This window comes from Barbus barbus, assembly GCF_936440315.1.
Source record: "Barbus barbus genome assembly, chromosome: 15".
In the NCBI taxonomy this organism is placed as follows: Eukaryota; Metazoa; Chordata; class Actinopteri; order Cypriniformes; family Cyprinidae; genus Barbus; species Barbus barbus.
The window spans coordinates 17,972,659-17,998,437 of NC_136743.1; the positions used below are offsets into that span (position 1 = coordinate 17,972,659).

Genomic DNA, 25,779 nt, shown 5'->3' on the forward strand with positions numbered 1-25,779 from the left:
GCTATGTAACTGTTCGATAATATGTTTTATATTTCCTGCTGACTATCAAACGGTGACTCATAAGACTGTGACAGCTTATACATTTCTTTACAATAATGGAGTGAAATTATTTTACTTTCAATTCCATTTGAATGGGTAGCTTGCCTGACACCGATGCATGAAGAGCGGCAATACTCCTCTACTGTCCTCTAGTGATTAGGTGATGAATAACAATGCGGATCGATGGCTGCAACTGACAAGGAATAAAGATTTAGTTAATGAATTCTGAAGTAATTACATGATCGAAGTGAAATCAAATGAGCAGTTTTGGGTGATTTTCGTTTTGAGGGTTTCAGGGATGTTGTCAATCACAGTTTCTGTGGGGAGATGTTGAATGCCAGCCTCGGCCTCTGGAGGTTTAATGTTTAATCTCTGCTCCGGCTTCCGGCTGCGGCGCCTTCACGCACTTTTATCAGTCATGTTTTTACTTTGTGAAGCCATTTTAGCCGTACTCACTAACAGCAAACCAGTCTATTCTGACAACAAGGTGAGTGCTTTTATGTTTGTCATGGTGCTACTCATATTCAGGGCTTATGATATGTTTTACAGAACAAACGCTTAGAAGAGCAAAGTTCAGCTTCATTTTAGTTGATGATCGGAAACGTTTTGTATATGAGTATGTTAATGACTGTACTTGATGAACGTTAAAAACGAATACAACTTTTAACACCAGATTTAGTTAGCTGCTAAACCAGTGACATTTTACTGAGCAGCTTCCAAAACAGTAGCCTACAGGCTGGCAACCAACTATGCTGAAATCTTTTATATAACATTACTGTATCTTTTCAACAGGGATATCAAATTATAATGTGTTTTTATTAACAATTCTTATGAATTTTAAATACTTTTGAAAAATGGGCAGTGATATAAAACAACATCTTTTTATGTTTAAATCTTAGTTTGTCTGATATTGTTCTCCAAGATGACTGTGTACAGCTACTAGACCTTGATTTTCTCACCAGCTACAGAAAAATGACAGACCTTGGCAGACCATATTCAGATGATGTCTCATTCTCACAAAGTGAAGATTTCAACAGACCACATGCAGAGGAGGATCCTTCAGAAGTTCACAATGGTGACAATCCTGAGGACCCAAGCTACTCCCCTTATGAGCAGAGCCATTCAGACAAGGAAGCTGAGAAGACGAAAAAGAGTGCCTTACTGAAATCTTGGAATGGTGTGTTTAAGAAATGGAAGAAAACTGATTCAGAAACTCATTCCACATCATCAGGGGGAATTAAAATACTACCCAATGGCACAAGATGTAGTCCACCTGTTTCTCCATTGTTGGACAGAAAACATTGGGATACGCTTAGAGGTGACCTCAAGCCAAAATCCCCCCCAGGTTCAGTGGGATACAAATATGACACACTTGAATCTGAACTGACCAGTATCCATCCAGCAGAGTACTACGCTGAGAAGTTAGAGGTATACCAGTTAAAATACGCCTACCTGAAGTCTTGGCCCGGCCTTTTAAGACTGCTTGCTGGCCTTCAACTGGTGTTCAGTGGGATGGTTTTCGCCTGTGTATGTGCGTATATTCAAAGAGACAGTGAGTGGTCCAACTATTACAGGCCAAATTATGGGATCGCTGGTGCACAAGGATACCGTTACAATGGCCCCTTGACAGCCTTTGTGTTGGTCATGGTTGGACTCTCATGGTTACTGACCGTTATCCTGCTGGTTTTGGGATTAACAATGTATTACAGAACGATCCTGCTGGATTCCAAATGGTGGCCTCTTACTGAGGCTGTTATGAATCTGGTCATTTCGCTGCTGTACATGGCAGTGGGTGTCGTCTACGTGAATGATCTGAATCGCGGTGGGCTTTGCTTCATGACGGTCGGCATCAACCCAGTCCTGTCTAATCTGTGTCGTGTCGAGGGGGGTCAGATGGCTGGGACTGCGTTTATATTCATTAACATGGTCATGTACTTGATAAGCTTCCTAGTGTGCCTTAAAATGTGGAGGCATGAAGCTGCCCGCTGTGAGAAGGAGGCCATGACAAGCCAGCTGAGCAGCCAGGTAAATGTGCTTTTTACATTACCTCACAAAAGTTAGTTGTTGTTTTTTTTTCAAAGAAATTAATACTTTTATTTAGCAAGGGCACATTAAATTGATCAAAATTGACAGTAAAGACATACATAATATTACAAAAATAGATGAACAGATTACTTGCTGACTTGGTGCTCAAGAAATAGATTAACTATTTCTTGAGCACCAAGTCAGCATATTAGACTGATTTCTGAAGGATCGTGTGACACTGAAGATGCTGAAAATCCAGTTTTACCATCACAGGAGTAAATTAAAATAGACACATTACTGTTATAATATTATTATACCAACAGCCTTGGTGAGCAAAAGAGACTTTCAAAAATACTATAAAATCTTAAAGGGGTCATATGACGTAAAGTTCTTCGTTCTGAGAAGCAAGGCGTGCTCTGATTGGCCAACTATCCAGTGCGTTGTGATTGGCTGAATACCTCAAGCATGAGACGGAAATGTTACGCCCCTCACAGTATTGTGATGCTGTGTCCAGGCGCGACGACACAAAAACAATAAAACCCATTATAAACGAGCAGTGTTGGGGAAGCTACTCTGAAACTGTAGTTTGACAAGCTACAAGCTACTCGTAAGTTAAAGTAGTTAAACTACAGTCAAGCTACCCTTTTGGAAAAGTAGTTTGCTACACTACAAGTTAGTATCAAAAAGTAGCTAGCTACATTGAAACTACTTTTGATTTTTTTGAACAACGTATATTATAAATTACTGAATAAGTGTCTGAGGAATGTTTTAAGTAAAATATTTAGTGTTTAAAACAATGCAATACAATTATGATTTCAAAGAGTATTGTTTTATTACACACAACACTCAAATATCTCAGACTGTTACAAAAAGTGTAACCTTTACTTGTCGTTTTTTTGAGAGACATGAACTTGGACAAATAAGGCCATGGGTAATTAACGTTAGTTGTTTCTCCATCCTCCAAATCTGCCGCCACGTCTTGCTCCATCATGGATAATATGGGTGTGTCAACCCACTTCTGTACGTCAGTGAACCGTTAGCCGCAAAATGCGTGATTAAACAACAGGTGGCGGTAATGGCAAAAAATGAGTTTGTAATCTAACAAGAAGAATATTCTTGCATCGCGCTGATTCGCGCAGGCTCGACAAAACGCAATGTAGCTTTTGCTCGCGCTACACCGCTACTTGCTGCAAAAAGTAGTTAGCTACTGGAAAAGCTACACTGTTTAAAAAGCAACTGAGCTACTGCCAAGCTACTGAAAAATGTAGTTAAGTTAGTAGCGTCGCTACTTGTAGTTAACTACTCCCCAACACTGTAAACGAGGCATTTGTTGCATCCAGTGGGGACATAATTACCGATTATAATGACTTATACTGTCTTTTTAAACATTACCTTGTCTGCATTTGTGATCGTAGAAACTCCAAACAAGCACTACTCTACACTGCTCAAAACGAATAGTCAGTAGCAGAAATGTACTTACAGGCTGTGAGTCAGAAGCGTCAGACTATCCTTGCAAAGCCTTTGTGCAAGCCAGCATTGTAAGCTACTTTTCCAGGTTCTGGAAATAGTCCTCCGTAAAATGCGCTGCACAGTGCACACACTCGAATATTTGGGTTGAACTGTTCTGGAACAGTGTTGTAAATACAGCTTAACCACTGATTTCTAGTTGTGTCCTCTTTTGGAAGCCAAAACAAAGTACTTTTACTTTCACAACGAAACACAGCGTCTCCACGTCATGGCACCGGTGGCAGCAACAATACTACAGCGAGAATAAAAGTTCTGCCTTCTTGCTTTGCGTATACGTTTGGGCGGTGTTATGCAAATCTTCCCACACGTGACGTAGACATGTGGGGGCGTGTTTGAACGAGCCGTTTTAGGAGGGTGTGGCAGAGTCTTAACTTTTATAAAGAATATCTCTTTGCTTTTGAGACTTTAGTCTTTGCAACTTCAGGGATCTTATCTATGCACAAACAGCTTGTAACACTCCAAAGAGAAAGGAAAACTTGAAATCACATCATATGACCCCTTTAACAATCCCAAACGTTTGAAAGGTAGTCTGTATTTCATTCATTAGAATATGGATGTCTTTGGTCCTTACCTTCATAAAAAATGTTATAATAGTGATCACAGGGTTTTTGCTTTGCTTTTAACTACAAACAACAGTAATTAAATTCCTAGTTTCCACAAAATTCTCAATGTAGTTATCAAGTTGTACTAATTGTAATGGCTGTCATCTTTCAGTTCCAGCAGCAAACTCTGGAATCCACATCCAATATGGGCAGCTCCTCGACTAGATCCAAGAAAATTTCATTCAGAGATGAAATGGATCAAAGCTCTGTGAATAAGAGCAGACTGGCTTATGTCTCAGAGAGAGCTGAAGAAAGAAAGATTTTAACTGGAGCTATTCCAACAGGACACATTCCTAAACCGAGAGTCGTCGCTGATTATATTATGTTAGTATACTTTATGGTTTATTTCTGGTCTTACAAAAATAAACAATATATTTATGCCACACAAACATAACAGGTGTTGGTTATATTCAGTAGGTATTAACCCATTTAAACCCCCCATTTAGGCCCTTTTTTCATCTGTAAATATTATTAGGTGACTATAGATGGTTTAAAACCAACTGCTCTACATATAGACAATCTTAGAAAGGGCTTTGGACAACTTGATGGATAATGTGCCATGTGGTGTTTTCGATTCATGCTACTATTTCTGGGTGTGTACTTTGAAATGCATGCGACTGATGGGAAAAATCCCTTATTATCTAAATCCTTGACCATCTTTCCATAAAAAAGGCAGTTAAAAATCACAAAAGAACTACACAGTATAGAAAAAATGAAAAATTGATGTTAATTAGTTAAAAATAGGATGAACATGAGATGGGCTTGAGAAATAAAATTAGGTTAGGATTAATATAAATAGAATAGGTGTCAATACTAAAGAAAAATATGAAATGGGACAATATTAAAAGATGTTATGTATTTATTTATTTGGCAGAAAATATCCTGAAATTCATTCAGTAGAGGACAGAGAGCAATACACAGCAGTTTTTAATGACCAATACCAGGAGTACAAGGACCTGCACAGGGAGATCACAGCCACTTTAATGAAGTTTCAGGAATTAGACAGCATGATGAGCCAACTCATCGATAAGAGGAGAAACCCTGAGGTGAGACGTGCTATTGGAGTCATTTACATTCCCTCAATATTACCTTTTGTTAGACTATTCAAACCAGTTGTTTCAATTGTTTTTGGTTGTTTTATTTAGGAGAGTAAGCGAATCAATGGCTTACTGAAAAAATATGATCAAAAAAAGAATGTAAGTCACCTTTTGAACTAACCCACCGCTACAGAAACTAAGTGGGATGCAAGAGATGATATTTATTAATGTTGTTCATTTTAACTACTTATGTGCTTCCTCAAGGACCCATACTTTCAGGAGAAGAAGGAGCGGTGTGAATATCTGAAAGGAAAACTAAGCCACATCAAGATGAGGATTCGTGATTTTGATGACAATTACTAAAAAAATATTTTTATTGTAAAATTATTATTATGGCACCTTTTTTTACTGTAAGAAATGATGGCAGTTTGGCTCAAACTAATCTATAAACTTTACTTTCACAACTCTTAATATTTTTATTTTTCACTTCAATTTATTTATTTTTTTAAAGAGAAACCGTGTTAAAGCTTATTTTACGGATTACTAAAGGGTCCTACTTTTACTGAAACAAAAACAAGTGAAATCAGACTTGGACTATAGCTTTAAAGCACTTTAAAATACTAACAATCATTAACTTAACTTTCGACCTACTAAAGAGCCAATAAGATTGTGTCAGTAGCAACGGGTTGGATTGGGTTTAGAGTTTCAGGACCAGGTCTTTCACACAAATCACCATGAGCAGCAGCTGTCACAGGTATTCACATCAAACGGATAAACTCAAACACTAAACAACACTTGACAGAAAACTGTCAAGCTTAAAAAAGCAGGACCGAGACGAACAAGGAAAAGCCCAGTGGCTGTTGAGTTACGGTAAGTTACATGTTTCTGTTATTTACCACAAAATGATAGACCTTTTTTTTTAGAATGGATTGCAGTCAACGCAAAAGTGCAAAACACCGACATGTCACAGTACTTTTTTTAATCTTATGTTGTCAAATTATACCAATGGAAATGTTTCATGTTATTGTAGCTGTCACAAATCAGATGAGATTTTGTGACAGCTTTATGCTCAGACCAATCTAAAATGATATCTGTTTATTTTCAAGAGGAAAGTTGTAAAATTATATTCATGAACAATATATATAAAAAAAAGAGAGCTGTCCCATCAACATGCACCTGTGAGGCTGTATAAAGCTTGCTAGGTTGATTTTCAGCTCTTGAATTATTTATTCACTCTTTTCAAGTTACCACAGGTGTGCAGCTCACCATCTCTCTAAAGCATAATTAACTAAGAGGATATGGTATTTGAAAAATATTCCTGTTAGCAGTGCATCTCTTCACCTCTTTTATTCACATAAAATGGCTGTATATTGCACTTGGGGGATGCAACAGAAATGTGAGGTAGAAAACTTACAGCATGGAAACCCCCAATGACTGCATCTGCTCATGTTTCTCTGAATTATTCAGAGCATCTCGTCTGAATTGCAGTAGCCTGATGAAGGGAATTATGTTTAAAGCTGGACTCCAGAGTATGAATGTTGTTTTGTGCTATAAAGAGGTGTGTTCTTCTTAATTATACTGTTAGATCAGAACTCTGAAAGTTCCTGTAGCTCTATCTGTAGAGTTGTGTGCTAACAATTGTACGTTTGTAATTCCAGGGAACAAATATAGTGATAAAATGTATAGTTTAAATGCAATTTATGAAATTTGATAAACAGTGCTGTTTGTGCATTCAAGATTGTCGGTCAGTGTTTTAGTGACGGAGGTTATTTCTGCAGGTTACACTGGTAATTGGGTAAGTGACTGTCTTTATGAGTGAGTCATCAAAGGATTAATTCAAACAATTCTTTCAAACTCACTAATTAATTCAAGAACTAGTTTTTATGAGTGAGTAATTGAATCAGTCATTAAACTAATTTGTTCAGAAACACTGACTGATTCAGGAAGGCTCTGTAGATGCGATAATTTATTATGCTTTGTCATGTTGTGAAATAGTTTCATGTGAATAGCAAAATATTTACAAAATGTTATATAAAAACAATATCATTCGAAGTTGTGCCATCTGTGTTACTGTGGATTTTATTGGAATGCTGTATTGACCATTCAGAAGAAATGACTGGACACCAGAACTACTATTTTTATATATTTTAAAAATTATTATTATATGTATAATTTAGATTATGTGGGTGATCGTTGAGGGCAGTACATAAGTGTTGAGTGGCAATGTGTAGTTTCAGTGTTATTTTATTATTAAGAAGATTACCAAGACCCTGAAACTGAGCTGCAGCACGGTGGCCAAGACCATACATTACACAAGACCATTTAACAGGACAGGTTCCACTCAGAACAGGCCTCACCATGGTCGACCAAAGAAGTTGAGTGCATGTGCTCAGCGTCATATCCAGAGGTTGTGTTTGGGAAATAGACGTATGAGTGCTGCCAGCATTGCTGCAGAGGTTGAAGGGGTGGGGGGTCAGCCTGTCAGTGCTCAGACATACGCCACACACTGCATCAAATTGGTCTGCATGGCTGTCGTCTCAGAAGGAAGCCTCTTCTAAAGATGATGCACAAGAAAGCCCGCAAACAGTTTGCTGAAGACAAGCAGACTAAGGACGTGGATTACTGGAACCATGTCCTGTGGTCTGATGAGACCAAGATAAACTTATTTGGTTCAGATGGTGTCAAACGTGTGTGGCGGCAACCAGGTGAGGAGTACAAAGACAAGTGTGTCTTGCCTACAGTCTAGAATGGTGGTGGGAGTGTCGTGGTCTGGGGTTCCATGAGTGCTGCCGGCACTGGGGAGCTACAGTTCAATGAGGGAACCATGAATGCCAACATGTACTGTGACATACAAGCAGAGACTGGGCCGCAGGGCAGTATTCCAACATAATGACTCCAAACACACCTCCAAGACGACCACTGCCTTGCTAAAGAAGCTGAGGGTAAAGGTGATGGACTGGCCAAGCATGTCTCAGACCTAAACCCTATTGAGCATCTGTGGGGCATCTTCAAACGGAAGGTGGAGGAGCGCAAGGTCTCTAACATCCACCAGCTCCGTGATGTCATCATGGAGGAGTGGAAGAGGACTCTAGTGGCAACCTGTGAAGCTCTGGTGAACTCCATGCCCAAGAGGGTTAAGGCAGTGCTGGAAAATAATGGTGGCCACACAAAATATTGACACTTTGGGCCCAATTTGGACATTTTCACTTAGGGGTGTACTCACTTTTGTGGCCAGCGGTTTAGACATTAATGGCTGTGTGTTGAGTTATTTTGAGGGGACAGCAAATGTACACTGTTATACAAGCTGTATATAATAAAATATTTACAAAAATGTGAGGGGTGTACTCACTTCTGTGAGATACTGTATATAGTGTTCAGCTATATTTCAATTTAATTATGACTTTAGTTTTCATGTTTTGTTCTCGCCACGATTTTAAGAGTTATACTCATCCATATAATTTTTAATGATTAAAACAAACGACTGCAGCTCTTTGTCTGAAAAGGAAGTATGGTTTTGATTTCAGAAAGCTATATCTGTTCCCAGATGATCTCATGATCGAAATTTGACCATTTATTTTTTCAGATTATCTCATGAATCATGCATGAAACACAGCAATATGACAGTCCACCGCAGTACAGTCCACACTACATTGCCCCATCAAGTTTCTACTCTCAAAGAATATACTCTTCAGTGCCCGATGCTCTTCAAACGGAGGGAACCCCTCAGCACTTCTACAGATGGTTCTCACCGCCTGGCATCGTGAAAACGATGGAGGGACTGACTGCTCTGCTATGTTTTGTTATTTTTGCCTGTGTTGCTTCCACTCTAGTTTGGGATATGCACGGCTACGAGGGCGGCATCGGGGCCTATGTTGCTGGATCTGGGGGCTATGGGATGGATTCTGGGTACTATGGAGGAAGCTACGGCTATCAGAGCTCTTATATGACACCCTACTCAGCAAAATCAGCCATGATCTCCATGGCAGCCCTTAATTTCGTAGTATCTTTGGCCATCCTAGTGGTTAGTTTCTCAAAGACATGGTGTGTGCATGGAAAAACGTTTTACTTGACAGTTTTAGTGGTGGATGTGGTTCTGGCGATTCTACAGTGTATTATAGACATCATATTTGTCATTGGGGTGAATCCCATGGCCCAGAGTTCACAAAGTTTCATGTACAACCCCATCCTGATGATGTGCCAGACCTCATTAGGGACTCCCAGCATCAGCGCTGGAGTTGGAACAGGCTTCCCGGGTGCATATCCATCCTTTAATCGATATCTCTATCACTACTGCTTCATGGATCCTGAGGAGGTCAGTATGGCAAGACATACACTCTTAAAAATAAAGGTTCTTTATTTGCATGAGAGGTTCCATGAAAAACGTTTAACATCAACAGAACCTTTCCATTGCACAAATTGTTCTTTTTAGTGGAAAAAGGCACTTAAGATTATAATGCGCCTCAGACAAAAAAAAAACATGACTGAAAGGTTCTTTGGGGAACCTAAAATGTTTCTTTGGTGGCATCACTGTAAAAACCTCCTTTGGAGCCTTTATTTGAGTGTAATTCCCACTTCTTATTGTTCTGTGTCTATAGTTTCACTGTAACATTTATATTTTAAATCAGTGTTTTCTTCCTCATTATAGGCTGTGGCTCTGGTATGTGGGCTGTTTGTCATGATTGCCCTGGTTGTTGCAGCCTATTTTGCCTATAAGACTCGAAGCAAAATATGGCGTCATGGCAAATCTAATATCTACTGGGAGGAACCACCTATCCTCAGAACAGACAGGAGCCAAAATTCACAAATCTGGGTGAGTTCATAAGTGGCGGTTCAGATTTATTGAGATCATTGCTATTGATATTCAAATTTTCTGGCATATAAATATGAACAAAGGCTACATTTACTTCAAAAGCATATATATATATATATATATATATATATAAACAGCAGTGACATTGTGAAATATTGTTACAATAAACAAACCTGTTTTCTAATACATTTTAAAAAGTAATTTATTCCTGTGTTAGCAAAGCTGAATTTTCAGCATCATTACTCCAGTCTTCAGTGTCACTTAAGAAATCAATCTAATATGCTGAATTGCTGCTCAGGAAACATTTCTTATTACAGTTTTATTTTTATTCATTTAGTGCAATTTTCACATTAAAAGGTGCACATTTTCAAAACTCCTAGCAAAAAAAATCCAAACTAATAACATTTCCAGTCAATCTTTCAAAAACAGATCTCATGCTTTCATTGTAGTTGTATTTCAGTCCACATAATCATTGATTCAAAACACAAGATTTTTTTGTAATTATAATGAGAACATTTGGTTTAATCACCAAAAACACAACAGTATGACTTTCTTTTAGTTCAGTACTTTTAATAGGCAAGGCAAGTTTATTTATATAGCACATTTCATACACAGTGGTAATTCAAAGTGCTTTACATAAAAGAAAAATAGACATTAAAATCAATAAAAACATGGAAATAAAAATAATAAAAACAAGGAATTTTAAAATGATATAGAAAATGATTTAAAATAAATTTAAAGAAAATGATTAAACATAAAATGTATTGCAGTCAGTTCGGACATATAGCACAGTGCTCATTCAACAAATGCACAGTTAAACAGATGAGTTTTGAGTCTTGATTTAAATGTGGCTAATGTTTTAGCACATCTGATCTCTTCTGGAAGCTGGTTCCAACTGCGGGCCGCATAATAGCTAAAAGCAGACTCCCCTTGTTTTGTGTGAACCCTTGGTATTTCTAACTGACTTGATCCTAATGATCTGAGTGGTCTGTTTGGTTTATATTCAGTGAGCATATCAGCAATATATTTAGGTCCTAGGCCATTGAGTGACTTATAAACAAGTAAAAGTACTTTAAAATCAATCCTAAATGTAACTGGAAGCCAGTGTAAGGACCTGAGGACTGGTGTGATATGCTCAGATTTTCTGGTTCTAGTCAGAATCCTGGCAGCAGCGTTCTGGATGAGCTGTAGCTGTCTAATGGTCTTCTTGGGAAGGCCGGTAAGGAGAACATTACAGTAATCCACCCTGCTGGTGATAAAGGCATGAACAAGTTTCTCCAAGTCTTGATTGGAAACAAAACATCTAATTCTTGCAATATTTTTGAGATGATAGTATGCTGATTTAGTTATTGCTTTGACATGACTACTGAAACTAAGGTCTGTCTCCAGAATCACCCCAAGATTTCTGACTTGATTTTTAGTTGTTTGACCCCTAGAGTCAAGGTATGCATTCACCTTGAGAACTTCATCTTTGTTTCCAAATGCAATGATTTCAGTTTTCTCCTTGTGTAACTGAAGAAAGTTCTGGCACATCCAACTGTTAATTTCATCAATAGGTAGTTAATTCAATGGCAAACAATGCAAAATACATGTTTACAATCAGCCAAGTTGCTGAATTAAATATATTACAGTAACAGGCTATACTGTATTGTAATACTATCTGTCCAATGAGGTGTTGTGCAGAACCATTTGCTGCCAATACATGAATTGTCTCACTGTACCATATGACTGAGTCTGTATTGTAGTTTTGACCTACAAAATGTTTTAAAATGTTTACATAGATAAAACATTGTGTTGTGAAAAGTTTTTTTTTTTTTTTGCGATGACGCAAAAAATGTTTGAAAAATGTTTTAAAGTCCATTTTGACGATCTGTTGTGATGTTAGTACTATATGAAAATATACAACTTCTGAAAACTGCACCAAAAAAAAAAAAAATACAACCCGAATTACGGAAATGTGGGACGTTTTAAAAATTTGAATAAAATAAAAACTAAAAGACTTTCAAATCACATGAGCCAATATTTTATTCACAATAGAACATACAGAACATAACAAATGTTTAAATGGAGAAATTTTACACTTTTATCCACTAAATGAGCTCATTTTAAATTTGATGCCTGCTACATGTCTCAAAGTTGGCACGGGAGCAACAAAGGGCTGAAACAGCAAGAAGTTTTGAAAAGATTCAGCTGGGAGAACATCTAGCAACTAATTAAGTTAATTGACATCAGGTCTGTGACATGATTATCTATAAAAGGGATGTCTTAGAGAGGCAGAGTCTCTCAGAAGTAAAGATGGGCAGAGGCTCTCCAATCTGTGAAACAGTGCGTAAAAAGATTGTGGAATACTTTAAAAACAATGCTCCTCAACATCAAATTGCAAAGGCTTTGCAAATCTCATCATCTACAGTGCAAAAAGAGTGTAAGGGACAAGGCCGAAGACCTTTGTTGGATGCCTGTGGTCTTCGGGCCCTCAGACGACACTGCATCACTCATCGGCATGATTCTGTCATTGACATTACTAAATGGGCCCAGGAGTACTTCCAGAAACCACTGTCGGTAAACACAATCCGCTGTGCCATCTGCAGATGCCAACTAAAGCTCTATCATGCAAAAAGGAAGTCATATGTGAACATGGTCCAGAAGCATCGTTGTGTCCTGTGGGCCAAGGCTAATTTAAAATGGACCTTTTCAAAGTGGAAAAGTGTTCTATGGTCAGACGAGTCCAAATTTGACATTCTTGTTAGAAATCACAGACACCGTGTCCTTCAGGCTAAAGAGGAGGGAGACCTTCCAGCATGTCATCAGCGTTCAGTTCAAAAGCCAGCATCTCTAATGGTATGGGTGTGCGTAAGTGCATATGGCAGTGGTTCCCAAAGTGTGGGGCGCGCCCGCCAGGGGGGGCTCGGGCCATCATGGATCGGTGTGTGAAAGGGAAGAGACAAGCCATAGATGAAGTCGCACAGACCCAGGCAGGTGCTGGTCATTCAAAAGTTGCAGAAAATATGACAAGGAATATCTTGCTCTCTGCTTCACTCACCGTATCTACACCAGATGCTACAGTTGTTGCGTCGCGCTGCAACAGTCTGCACTGGACGTGACAAAGCGACTGTTGCAAATCATTTTACCTTTGTGTCAGTGCATCACAGATAGAACAAGGCATCAGTTTAATGTCGGGGATTTGTCGTGTCATGCCGCATCCAGTGTAAACAGCGTCACTGATTATAATGGGTTCTACTGTATTTTGCCACTCGCATCTGGTGTAGATACAATGTTAATTTTGTTGGTGAAGATGAAAGGTCTGTGTGTGTTCTATGCCAGTGGACAGCATGAAACCCACAAAAACAAAAAACCAACTAAATAAATAAAAATGAAAAAATTACAGAGAAAATAATAATAACAACAGTTATTCTCTGTATGCTGTTTTTCAATGTTTCAAATGTTGCAGGTATTTTTATCTGCTGTAGATTTTTTTTAATTAAAAAAGCATTAGTTTTTCATAGTTTTTATTGAAATTATTTGGTAGTCTGTGGTGGGATGTGCGGCATTTTTTTTAAATGGGGGGGGGGGGGGGGCAGAAAGGTTTGAGAACCACTGGCATACGGTATGGGCAGCTTGCATGTTTTGGAAGGCACTATGAATGCTGAAAGGTATATAAAGGTTTTAGAGCAACATATGCTCCCCTCCAGACGACATCTATTTCAGGGAAGGCCTTGTTTATTTCAGCAGGACAATGCAAAACCACATACTGCAGCTATTACAACAGCATGGCTTCGTAGTAGAAGAGTCCGGGTGTTGAATTTACCTGCATGCAGTCCAGATATTTCAGCTATAGAGAACATTTGGCGCATCATTAAACAAAAAATACGTCAAAGACGACCACAAACTCTTCAGCAGCTGGAAACCTATATCAGGCAAGAATGGGACCAAATTCCACCACCAAAACTCCAGAAACTCATAACCTCGATGCCCAGACGTCTTCAAACTGTTTTGAAAAGAAGAGGAGATGCTACACCATGGTAAACATGCCCCCGTCCCAACTCTTTTGAGACCTGTAGCAGGCATCAAATTTGAAATTAGCTCATTTTGTGCATAAAATTTAAAACATTTAAACATTTATGTTATCTATGTTCTATTATGAATAAAATATTGGCTCATATGATTTGAAATTCTTTTAGTTTTCATTTTAATCAAATTTAAAAACGTCCCATTTCTGGAATTTGGGTTGTAAAAAACTATCATTAATGTTGAAAACAGTTGATCTGCTTAATTATTTCTCATTTAAATATTTAGGGTTTATTGTTATTATTATTTTGACTGTTATGTTTTGAGGAGATTTTGCAAAATGAATCCAAGGGCCACATTATTTTGAATATAGTGTAGCCTATACCTCCGACACCAGTGCAGTACAATGAAATCAGTCATATGATCAGAATTGCCTTTGTGTAAATCATTCATCAATTTACAATGATTGTGAAGTGAATGACTCTCTTCATAATGACCGATACTGAATAAAGGTCAGTTAACATCTGAGCCCTCTTGACAGTCACAGATAACTTGCGTTCCAGTTACTATATAGGCGATGCGTCATGTTATTTTTATAGATAAAGATTACAGCTTGTGCAATTACTGATATTTTCATCCAAATGTACATTTGCTGTTTCTGCTTATTGCAGCTTGTAAACTATAGCTTCTGGTGTAATTATCAGAAAAAAGCTATAGTATACTAACTCAACAAAATAACAGCACAGTTTTATTTATTAGGCTTTAAAACTCCCCTTTTGCTCTTTAAGAGTAGTTTATATTATTTGGTTTACTGTGAAGTGAGACTTCAAAATGAGTCGTTCTAAATTCTTGGACTATGCAGTGACTTTCCTGGAAGTGACCTCAGATGTTTTTTGTCGTTGTTAAGACAATACACAGGCATTTTTGTACATCCAGTGCCATGTACAGCTCTCATCAAGTGTGCTTCCTGTAAGCTTAAATAATTACGCTTCATTAGAGGAAGTGATGCATGTGCAAGAGGGTGGGGTAATTGTGTTGTGATGGATTTACAGTGTCTTGGTGTATTGTGTCATATAAAACTGCTCAAGTGGTCTCTTAAGATATTGTTCAGAGAAATCTGTGATGGTCCTCCGGTCTGATCTAGTTTCCCATCAGGTCATAGCTTTAGCATCAGAGTTAAATTGATTCATTACATGTTGTTCTATGATTTTTGGCTCCATTAAAACTTGTACACGGTCTGTTCCAGCGAAGCACGCAATACACCCCCACTGTGGTTTTATCAGAGAAGGCTTCCCCTCATCTGAAAGCAGAGAACAGCTTCACGTCCTACACTGAGGGAACAGTGAGCGTCTACAGCGATGGTGCATACAAAAGCAATGTGTGAGTGCGGCTCGCCTTTCTGACCATGTTCAGGAAAAGAAATTCTTACAAGTACCAATGTACACTAGCCTCTTCTTTGCACTTTGTTTTAAAGGTATTCTGAGAACGCGAACGCTTGCTCCCCAGAGCCGCTGTACCAGAGTCGGTGGATGAGCTCCAACCCTGTGGAGGAGGTTGAAGTGCAGAGCAGCTCGGTGCAGGAGAAACCTGAAACGTACGAGGTTGAGGATGTGCTCTGTGAGACAGGCTACACCACTGGTGGAGATTTGGCCACTGAATTAGACACATATGAGTTGGAGAAGTGAGTTTCAATCGTGAATACTTCTTATCCTTAACATAATGAACACAGTTTCGCTCAATCTCATGTTAATCTTGAGTACCTATAGAGTAGTATTGCATCCTTCATATATCCAAAAAGTCTTTAGTTTTATCATATTTATAAAAGAAAGATACAGCTTTATGATTCTCTCCGAGGCACGCCGTGGGTGGAGCTAAAGAGTTGTGAGTACTTGTGTGCCGATTGCCAACAAAACAGAAATTCGATACCGTTTTACTTACCGTCTGCAGTTCCGAATCATGACCAGGATCTTTTATTGCTGGGACTGCTCCATCTTTCAGTATCAAATGAATTGCAAATCCAGCATCGAACTGGGCCTTGTTTATAAAACATTTGTCACCGAAATGATGGGAACAAACAAACAAACACACTTGCGAAACTCCGTTGCTGCCCTGGAAAAACAAAGTGCAGCCACTGTTCACGTAATGCTGGGTTCTTTGGGAAGCTGAACAAGGTTATCTTTCCCTCACAACCAAAAACACACTTTGTTGGAGACATTCTTCTCGAGTAAGTCCTGTGACGATGTTGATGGGCGTGCTCTTGCTCTCGCTCTGGGGTGCGTTTCCCAAAAACATTGTTAGCTAACTATGGTCTTTAGTTCCATAGAGCTCTATTGGTAACGACGGAACTTGCTACCATAGTTCCTATTGGGAAATGCACCCCTGGTTGACGTGTGCACGTGCTCTTCCGGGAGAAGTGCCCATACAAGGAATTCTGCCTTTTATGACATCGACTTTGTAAGTGTATTTGGCACAGAAATGCTCCATCATATGTCCAAAACATTTTTGAATCTTGATGTTTAGCATGAGAATCTAACTGTTTAACAGTGTAACTAATTTAGAATGCATTAAATTGCATTAACCCCCCTCCCCCCTTTAATGCTGTGCTGTTTAAAAGAGCTAATGCAGTTAAGAATCTCTTTTTCTATTACTGTTCTAATAGCAGATTGTTTTGCAGCATAGTTACTTGTTTTTTTCCTTCTACAGCTCTCATTCAGAAGTTACAACCGATGAAGAGCGCAGACAGTACAAGAAACAGTTTGATATCTCCCTCACTGAATACAAGCACCTTTGTGCAGAAATGGATGATATCAGTGATCAAATGAATGAACTGAGCCGAGAACTGGACTCCCTCCATGAGGAATCCACCAAGTTCCAGGTAGGCATCAAAAACCAATAAAGTAAAATAATAAAGTTAAGAAAGTTTATCAGACATCATTTACAACGTTCATGTTATAAACTCAATACAACCCATATATATATAATATATATATTGTATCACAGGCTGTAGCTGATGAATATAATCGACTCAAGGATCTGAAGCAGGTAAGAAAAAAATTATTGATGGAGATTGATTTTTGTCCATCACTATTAGGAGACTGATTGGCCCCAATGGTCTAGATCAGTCATTACAGCCATTTCGTATTTTTGTCTGTCAATCCCTAATGCTCAATTCCTTTCTGTAGGCTCCAGAATACCAGGCTAAGAAGCTCCGGTGTAAAAAACTGAGACAGGAGCTGTGTCATATCAAACAACTGGTGAAAAATTATGACAGAATCTTTGCAAGGAGAGAGAAGACTAATATTGCTGATCACCAGGATTTCTTTGTCTAAAACTGTACACATGAATGCATACATTGTATATGGCTAGACTTTAACAAGCTGTGCTGAGTGAGTTGTGGCTGTAAAGTTGCAGGAGTTGTAAATATATTCGATTTTCCTGTAAAATTCTCTCTTTACAATTTGTATATAAAACTCCTAAAGAAAAGGTAACTGACAAACAAGCACACAATTAAATGTATCATACTTTTGTTTAATCAAGCTGTCATACACAAGTATTTAAAAAGACAAAAGATATTAAAATGAAAACTGTACATGTTGCCGTTTTGATGCTTTTATGTATCTTAGACCGCCTGATACGTTTCAAGGCCTAAATATGAGGTAATATTAGTCATTCACATGTATGATAAGGCTAGAAAACGTACATCTCACAACAAGAGCCAAATACAACATGCTGTCACCTCTGAAATGGCACACCAGAGCACTGCTGCACGAAAGACAAAACAGGCAATGCCAGCTTCTTACTGAAAACGGCCAAACATAACAGACAGATAGATCCAATCACTCCTCTTTAGTGTAAAGTGAGCAGCTCAAGTGTGCTGATAAATTTAAAAACTGACCCAGCCGTGAATGACTGAAAGTCCATTTGAGTCTCAACAGACTGTAGAGGTATTTCTTTTGGTCAACATACATATTGTGACTTTATAACCAGTTTAGCATTAACTGGTAAGTGAAAAAAAAAAAAAAAAAAATAGCAGAAAAGCAGAATAGAAACCAGTATAATGTCGATGAACAACTTGCATGAAGAAAGTTCACTAGTTTTCATCTGAAAAAAAAAAAAAAAAAAAAGCATGACTACTTCATTTGTCATCTATCTCAAATTCAGAGTGCATTAAAAATTTATATTTCGTGAAGAGAAAAGTCTGTACCTTAACTCAAAATACAAATACAGCCCGCAATTCATTTGTCAAATGGTTGTCACAAAACATGATCCACTAGCTTTTGCAAATTTAAAAGCTCTCCTCAGAAATTCATTAGCATTAATAGGGAAAAGAGCTAAAAATACAAGCCAAGTTATTAATTGGCAAAACAAATGACCAAGTCCCAATTCTGACTGTTTGGATGTCATGTCTACTTCCTCCTCCTTCAGGGTTTCTGGTATATCTAGAATATGAGGGGGACTTGATTTCCTGCTGCCTCCAGGGACAGTCCAAAGTGACTTTCATGTTTACACCCAACTGACAGAGCTTGTTGTTAGGGCTTTAACCAATTTCCACTTAACTCGCTATGAAACTGTACCTAACTGTACCTTTGGCTAGCAGGTAACCAATAAGTCATTTTTTAAGAATGCTTCTGAGCCTCATAAAACAGTTCACACGGAGCACAAATCAAGCCTTCTGCCATGTACTACGGAGTCCACCATTCCTACAGTATGACCCTGTTGCATTAGGTGGTCCGGTGAACATCAGATGTGAACGTGTGGTTGAAAAAACTAAATCACACTGAGATAATTTGCAGTTCAGACTGGTTTCGTGGTCTGTCTGATAATGGTTATTGTCCGGGTACATATGGCCAACTGATGGAGCTACCAGACAGCTGCATGTCACGGATGAGTGTCTCGATGGGTGTTTTGCCCACCAGGCGCATGAAGAAGAGCTGAGAGATGAGGTTGGCAGGCACGGCCCTCAGAGCGGGCAGTCGCAGTAGGAGCCGTCCGAAGCGCTGGGGCTGCCCGGGGTACTGCATGCGCTCGTACTCGGTCAGGGCCACCTGAGCTTTTTCCTGCAAGCTTTCCACATGAGCCGGGTCTGTTAGCCCACATGCATCTAAACACAAAAAACACCAGATATTCAGGTATGAAACGAGACTTCCTCTAACTCAACTGGTAAAGCATGATGCTAGCAAGGAACTAGGATTGTGAGGTGAGAACTGCAATCTTTGGACTAAACAATCTTTAAATACAATTTCTGTAAAATGTGTGTGAATGAATAATTATGGTAACACGCTATTTTGATAGTCCACTCCAATATTCTCCTAACTAGTGTTGTCAAAAGACCTGGTACTTCGGTACAAAAAAAAAATGAAAACGTCACGCTACCAGTTTTTTTTTTTAAAGTACCAGTGGTACAGAGTACCCAGTCAACCCGGTTCTTGACGTGTAGGGTCGTATGATTTCCTCGAAGCAGAAAACACTGACTGAGTCGCGGAACCTAGTTTAAAAACGGAATTTAGTTTAACACGGAATGTCACGAAGTTTGTCAAGGTTTGGATTAATTAATCAAAAGTAGGTCATTATAATTAAATCAAATCGCGATATGGACTGGTATCTGTAAATATTAAGCGCAAAAGTCCCGCATGTTCTGCGAGTCTCTGTGTGAATGAATGAATGGAGTCATGCGGTTTTGTTTAATACATTCACTGAAGCTCGCGGTGATTTCAGCATCTGCCGTCTAAATGAGGACAAAAATACATAAACATCTCCAGAACTGCTCTGAGTCACTTCACGAGCATTTTACCATTTCATTTGAGTAAAACCAGCGTCATTTCATATACACACAGAAATTTAAAGGTATTCACGGCAACCCGTCAAAATAAAAGTTCGGTTTAGACATTGTGCCAGAAATATATTAGGCTACTATTATTTAGTAGAATGTATGTGATACTACTGTTTAAAAAAAATTATAAAACTTAATTTTTTTATAAATCTCATAATATTTCTTCCATGTTTTAATTTTAATAGTAAATCCCCTTTATTTACCAAAAAATAAAATGTTTAAATTTAATTAATTAAAAGACAAATAAAATTTTGGGGAAACTTGTTTACCGTTTTCCATACTTTCATTACTTGTGGAAAAACTTGAAACACTATTTTAAATAAGCATAAAGAATGGCATAGATTTTTGTACATAATATTTTTGTTTGACTATTAATAAAAAGTGTGCTTTTTAATTAGCATGTTTTTGTGTTTTGCTTTGGTACCGAGAACCGTGGATTCTCACTGGTATCGGTACCGAATACAGAAATGTTGGTACCATGACAACACTGCTCCTAACTAGAAGTAACTTTGTCAACTACCAGTCATCAGCATGCATTCTACTGACTAGTAACTTCTACTAACCCTAATCTTAATTTAAAAGTCTATTAATAATCTAATTAAAGTTAGTTGACATGTTGAAAAATGATCAATATAAAGTGTAAACCATATTAATGTCCCAAGTAATTATTTTATAATTATTACATAATAATTTACACTCATTAGCCCAAGAAAACAACCTTCTGTGTTTTTCTTTTAAACTTTTTGCTGGTCATTTGTTTTATGTGGGTATATTCATACACATACTGTTCATTTATTTAACCATAGTGAATAAACGGAAGGTGACGGCTGCTTCACAACCAATTTGAAGGTTGAGTGCATCTGCCTCTTAGAGACAAAATATGAAAAAAGTATGTGAATGTCCGAGATAGTGGAAAGTTGGCTTCGTTGTAGGAGTTAGAGGTCAGCTGATGGCCAGTTCTGCACTGTCATTTGTTATTATTACACCTTCATAACTTAAACATTTAGTTGCAACTTGTCACCAAAATAAAAATGATCTGGCAGGCTAGCAAGTAGAAACTGCAAGAATGCTTTACAAATTAAATATAAACTAATTAGTAATGCTCAGCCATGTATGTCATCACTTCAAGAGTTTAGAAATAATGGCTTACATTACAACAGTATCATTTCTAGTAATAAATTTACAGCAAATTTATTTTTTGTAAAATAAACAAATTAATAATTTTGAATGATTTTTAAAATGTATACGTTTTCAAATATAAATTATAAATTAAACATTAGATATTTAATGATTATGATGATTATATTTAATGTTTACATATAAATTATGTAATAAACCTAAATTCTGATCAATCTGTGGTTGGACTAAGAAAAAGAAACGCATTGAAAAAAAAAAAAAAAAAAAAACATCGAACCCTTCATAGATTCAATTCCCTGGGAACATACATACTGAAAATGTTTGAATGCACATTGAGTCATTTGGATCCAAGTGCTAAATGAATAAATGTAAACTCAAATAAAAAATGTGATACTACAGGACAGAATATCTGCATACTGAAGGTATTTAATCTATAATTTGCCTTATTCTTAACAATATGTTAGGTATAAAGGTGCTTCACAATGCACTGAAAAAGATTTTTTCGTCTCCAGTAGAGGGTGCTAGCATTATGCTAGAAATTTGACTGCCAGCACAATACTCACTATTTTCTACCATTCTGTATAGAGTACAAATATATTACATCATCATCTTTGATCCGATTATGTTCGGTTAAATGCAGTTTAATCGGAGTAATGTGTCTGGCGCACCTGGTGAGAAGAGCGCAATGGCCTTCAGACAACTGTACTCAGCTGAATCCACTTGCAGGCGGGTCAGCTTCTCTACTTGGTCCTGGAAGACACGCACCTGGTCCATGAAGGACACCACCCTCTCGGCAGACATGGGAGAGGAGTGAAAGCCTGCGGCGGCGAGCAGTGGGGCCATGTGCAGGGGCAGGGCAGATTGTGCCGCATTAAGAATAAACAGTTCGCTCCAGCTGAGCCGCAGCAAGGCCACCTGCTCAGATACAGGCAGCTCAGGGAAGTAAGGAATGTTTCGGGCCCATTCGATGATGCTAAACAGGAGTCTGGCGGCTAGCTCGCAGATGCTGTCAATGCCCATGGATCCTCCGCCCCCCTGCATCTGCTGGTTGTACTGATGGCTGAAGCGGCTGTTAGGGTAAGGCTCTGCCCGCAGGAGCTGGGAGATGAGCTCAGACACCGGCTGCCCGTTGTAGAATTCGCTCACGCCGCTGCCGGTATTACCGCCCACTGGAGTCGTGGATGGGCTGAGGCTTGAATGCGAAGGTGGGATGCGTCCACGCTGAACTGCTAAAGGGGGAAAGGGAAGAGAGAAGGGGAGAGTCGTGATGGAGTTGAAACGCTTGATAGATGACATTACTAAGTTTCAACACTCCTTTCTTTTGCTAACATGCAACATCTGGCAGATAGTCAGTGCACTGACCTAAGGGATTAGAAACATCTAATTCCTGATTACAGAAGCACTCAAAAAATGAAAAAGGAACCTGCAAACACCATTCTAGTCGAACATTCAGAGACTTTGTAAATGAGGAATGAAAATGTTCAATAGAATGCTAAACACTCCAATCATCACTTGGTTTTAAAAGCAAAAATGTTGAGGAAACAGTGAAATATATAGGTCATCACGCCCTAATGTAAGTTTCATCATGTGCACTGGCAATTGTGGTAAACAAACACCATCTGGGCCGGCTTAAAATAAAACACAGCTCTTAGACTCTTGTCACTCTAACTATCAAATATAAAACAGTGATCTCTACAGCTTTCTACTTTAGCAAGCCATTACTTTTGTTAGTCTGCTTCAAAACAGTAACCTGTGAGTTTTTTTTAACCAAGTCATTAAAATAACCTGTTTCTAAGAGTCATGTTTGTGAATTGGACTACACGGATTACACTGTATGCTTATTTTTGCATGCAGTCAGTGAAAACAATGCAGTAAAAAAAAAAAAAAAGAATGATTGTCTTTGTGTAATTTTGCGGTACCCAGTCACATTCAATTCAGACAGCCAACTCACAATTTGTGTAAAATATAATTTCTTTCCCATGACGCTGTAGAATCAGTAGTGTCAAAAAACAGTAATAATAATAATAATAATCTTATTCAGCTTTAATATTCTTGTTAATACTCTTATTCAAAAGATTTCAGTTACAAATAAATGTTCTTTTGAACTTAGTTCATCAAAAAACTATGAAATATGGATCATGACTTCCTCAAAATGAAGCAGGACACCGGTTTTCAACATTGCTAATAGTAAGACACGTTTCTTGAGCAGCAAATCAGCATGTCAGAATGATTTCTGAAGGATCATGTGACAGACTGGAGCAATGGCTGCTAAAAATTCAGCTTTGCTGTCACAGGAATACATTATATTTGAAAATATATTCAAACAGAAAATAATTTTTAAATTGCAACAATATTTCACAATAATACCGTATATTCACTGTATTTTTGATCAAATAAATGTCATTCTGGTGAGCACAATTAAAAACCAATTAAAAATCTTAAACCCAAACTTTTGAATGGTAGTGTATGCTTGAAAATGTGTCCTAAATATGTCCATGAGAGACACAGTCCCTTTGCTTATCATATATCCTATGACATGTTGACAAATCAGTGGAGCAGTTGACTGAGTCTATGTGCATTAAACAATGACAGAAAGCCATTCCGACTGATTTGATAAGAGGGATAGACAGTTACCTTCTTTGCGCATTCCCACTCGGAAACACTTCTTTAAACGGCAGTACTGACACTGGTTGCGATGATGTTGGTCAATCTGGCATTCTTGGTTTGATCTGAAAGGCACCAAAAACAATGGCTTAATGGTGAGACTGAAATTAACATGCTGAGAACATCAACTAACACATCGCTGACTTTCCCTCCATTACCTGCAGGTATAGTTAAGGTTTCGTCGGACACTCCGTTTGAAGAAGCTCTTGCAGCCCTCACAAGTAAACACGCCGTAGTGTTTCCCACTGGACTTGTCACCGCAGACCACACAGTCCACCACACAACCTTTATCATCCTCCCCGGCCTCCATGTCACTGCCGCCTCCTTGCGGTGACCCATCGTCCTCATCTCCCCTCAGGTACCCCTTGTCACCAAGTCCATTAGTCTCCCCATTGGGATCTCCCCAGCCCCCTCTCACCATGGCCATCGCTTATTTCCCAGCACAACCGAGGAGGAAAAATACTCCCAAACGTGCAGTCGGCACACACAGAGTTTCAGTTGACCCCTTTTTTTGACAGCTGTGTTCTAAAATGAGAAGATATGAAGGCCTCTATATCTGGTAATTGTCCACAGCTTTCTCTCACACATTTAGGCTCAGACACGAGTCAGGAGTCAGTCAACTTTGGTCTTCGGAAAGTGGGTTTTGCATGTTGTTTTGCCTCCTTAACTGACCATATTCACTTTTTGCTCCAGCTTCTTTAATCACCCCTCGAATAATGTGTCGTTTAGATGTCAGTTTCCAATCTAGACGTCAGCCTGTGAAAGAAAATAAAGTTACTAAAAACCAAAATAATAGACAGTTCAGGGTTTTTACACTTTCCGACTACAGGATTTCAGTCTTTTGTGATTCCTGAATTATTTAACTGTACATAGCACTAAAAAGTTATTTCTAGCCTAATAAGCACTTAATAATTAATGGAGCAAAACTAATAACACATGTCAGCTTATATCAATTTCCATGACTTTTCCTGGTATGGATAATTCTTTATTTACTAAGAGAGCAGGAACTCTGACAGTTTTAACATGTTTTACTCTACATACTGAGGCCTTTACCGTATGTATACATAATGTATCAATTATTAATATATTTTTAATTATTTTTAGACAATTTCACTGGAGCCTATTAGTCAGAGAATACCAAAGAATTTTACTAAAATGTCTAACCTTTCAAAATTCCTTGTCAAGATCCAGTAATGAGGAACAAAACAGAAACATACCCACTCACACTGGTATTTCAAAATATAAACGTATTAAAGCATACAATAACAAGCAATAATCACACACTAATCAGAACATCTCGGTATAAAAAGCAGCGCCTTCCTACACTAAGTTATACTGATTGCTCGAGGAAGTGCTGCGCTTGTTTGTTGTGAAATGAGGGCACACTTTTGGAGTCCCTCTAACAGTTACTGTGAAGCTGATTGAAAACGGCTGAATCAAAAACGGAACGGGTGAAACCATATCGCAAGCTCGTGTTAAAGGTTTCGCCGTGATCCGGAGCTAAACGTCCCCTTTCTTGTTTTTTATGAGCGCCAGTAACAGACATGCGGCCTAACCTCCAGCGATCCTCGGGCAGGGGGAGGGGTGGAGCCATAGCTTTAGCGACATACCTCACTCCTGACTTCGGCGAACACTATATATATTCTTGCTTACCTTTGACGCCCCGAATGATAAGCTAGCGTACCGATAACGGCGGAGAAACCCCGGGAGTGTTTCCATATTCCTACCTGCTTTTGGAAGTGCAAAAGTCGCGCTGGCTTGAAGAGGACAAGAGATAGCGCCAGCCAGTGTCCAGTAGAGCGCGCGCGCGCCGCGTGCCTGTGAGGGGGTGCGGAGGGATTTGACACAGCTATTCAAGCCCACGGTTGCCATGGTATCTCCTGCCTTATATGGGCAAAAGAAGTCAAAGAGCAGCTCTGCTGGGCACACAAAAAAAGAATGTGGTGTTTTGCTCCTGAGAGATCAGTGACCTTCAAAGGACTGCAAATATGCCTACAGGACGCCAAACTAGTAAATACCATAAGAAACCATTTAGTCTGGAGCCATGCACAGGCTAGGTATATAATGCTCTATAATATTATTAATAATTTTAAATGAGGCTAA

The 25,779-nt window shown here is 38.6% G+C and overlaps 3 protein-coding genes across 5 annotated transcripts; 2 read left to right on the forward strand and 1 right to left on the reverse strand.

Moving 5' to 3' along the window:
* The first annotated feature begins 190 nt into the window (after positions 1–190).
* On the forward strand, positions 191–6,362 carry LOC306881897 (MARVEL domain-containing protein 2-like). Of its 2 annotated transcripts, none has more exons than XM_079436247.1 (6): positions 191–526; positions 1,002–2,064; positions 4,306–4,517; positions 5,068–5,239; positions 5,339–5,389; positions 5,495–6,362. In XM_079436247.1, exons 2-6 carry the CDS (start codon positions 1,012–1,014, stop codon positions 5,591–5,593), a joined length of 1,587 nt encoding a protein of 528 aa, XP_079292373.1. In that variant the 5' UTR covers positions 191–526; positions 1,002–1,011; the 3' UTR covers positions 5,594–6,362. The 2 variants fall into 2 exon arrangements, with proteins under 2 accessions (XP_079292373.1, XP_079292374.1); XM_079436248.1 differs by having other exon boundaries at positions 198–526; positions 939–2,064.
* On the forward strand, positions 5,963–17,510 carry LOC306881898 (occludin-like). The gene is made up of 8 exons (XM_079436249.1): positions 5,963–6,100; positions 8,814–9,542; positions 9,876–10,040; positions 15,292–15,425; positions 15,520–15,726; positions 16,749–16,920; positions 17,046–17,087; positions 17,228–17,510. Exons 2-8 carry the CDS (start codon positions 8,829–8,831, stop codon positions 17,372–17,374), a joined length of 1,581 nt encoding a protein of 526 aa, XP_079292375.1. The 5' UTR covers positions 5,963–6,100; positions 8,814–8,828; the 3' UTR covers positions 17,375–17,510.
* Positions 17,511–17,554: 44 nt separating this feature from the next.
* On the reverse strand, positions 17,555–25,498 carry LOC306881899 (nuclear receptor subfamily 2 group F member 6-like). 2 transcript variants are annotated; one of them, XM_079436250.1, is made up of 6 exons: positions 25,404–25,498; positions 23,835–24,432; positions 23,647–23,741; positions 21,681–22,241; positions 18,959–19,146; positions 17,555–18,146 (listed from the first exon to the last, which is right to left on the reverse strand). In XM_079436250.1, exons 2-6 carry the CDS (start codon positions 24,101–24,103, stop codon positions 18,003–18,005), a joined length of 1,257 nt encoding a protein of 418 aa, XP_079292376.1. In that variant the 5' UTR covers positions 24,104–24,432; positions 25,404–25,498; the 3' UTR covers positions 17,555–18,002. The 2 variants fall into 2 exon arrangements, with proteins under 2 accessions (XP_079292376.1, XP_079292377.1); XM_079436251.1 differs by lacking the exon at positions 17,555–18,146 and having other exon boundaries at positions 18,763–19,146.
* Positions 25,499–25,779: the final 281 nt, after the last annotated feature.

Bases quoted from the DNA above. Each gene is read 5' to 3' on its own strand.
- LOC306881897 (XM_079436247.1), top strand. From the start codon at position 1,012: ATGACAGACCTTGGCAGACCATATTCAGATGATGTCTCATTCTCACAA. The intron at 5,240-5,338 runs GTGAGACGTGCT...TGTTTTATTTAG, and splicing joins ATAAGAGGAGAAACCCTGAG to GAGAGTAAGCGAATCAATGG. The intron at 5,390-5,494 runs GTAAGTCACCTT...TGCTTCCTCAAG, and splicing joins AATATGATCAAAAAAAGAAT to GACCCATACTTTCAGGAGAA.
- LOC306881898 (XM_079436249.1), top strand. From the start codon at position 8,829: ATGCATGAAACACAGCAATATGACAGTCCACCGCAGTACAGTCCACAC. The intron at 15,426-15,519 runs GTGAGTGCGGCT...TTTGTTTTAAAG, and splicing joins GGTGCATACAAAAGCAATGT to GTATTCTGAGAACGCGAACG. The intron at 15,727-16,748 runs GTGAGTTTCAAT...TTCCTTCTACAG, and splicing joins GACACATATGAGTTGGAGAA to CTCTCATTCAGAAGTTACAA.
- LOC306881899 (XM_079436250.1), bottom strand. From the start codon at position 24,103: ATGGCCATGGTGAGAGGGGGCTGGGGAGATCCCAATGGGGAGACTAAT. The intron at 22,242-23,646 runs GTAACTGTCTAT...TTCCCCCTTTAG, and splicing joins AGTGGGAATGCGCAAAGAAG to CAGTTCAGCGTGGACGCATC. The intron at 18,147-18,958 runs GTGGGCAAAACA...TTTTTTTTTCAG, and splicing joins AGCTCTTCTTCATGCGCCTG to ATGAAAACTAGTGAACTTTC.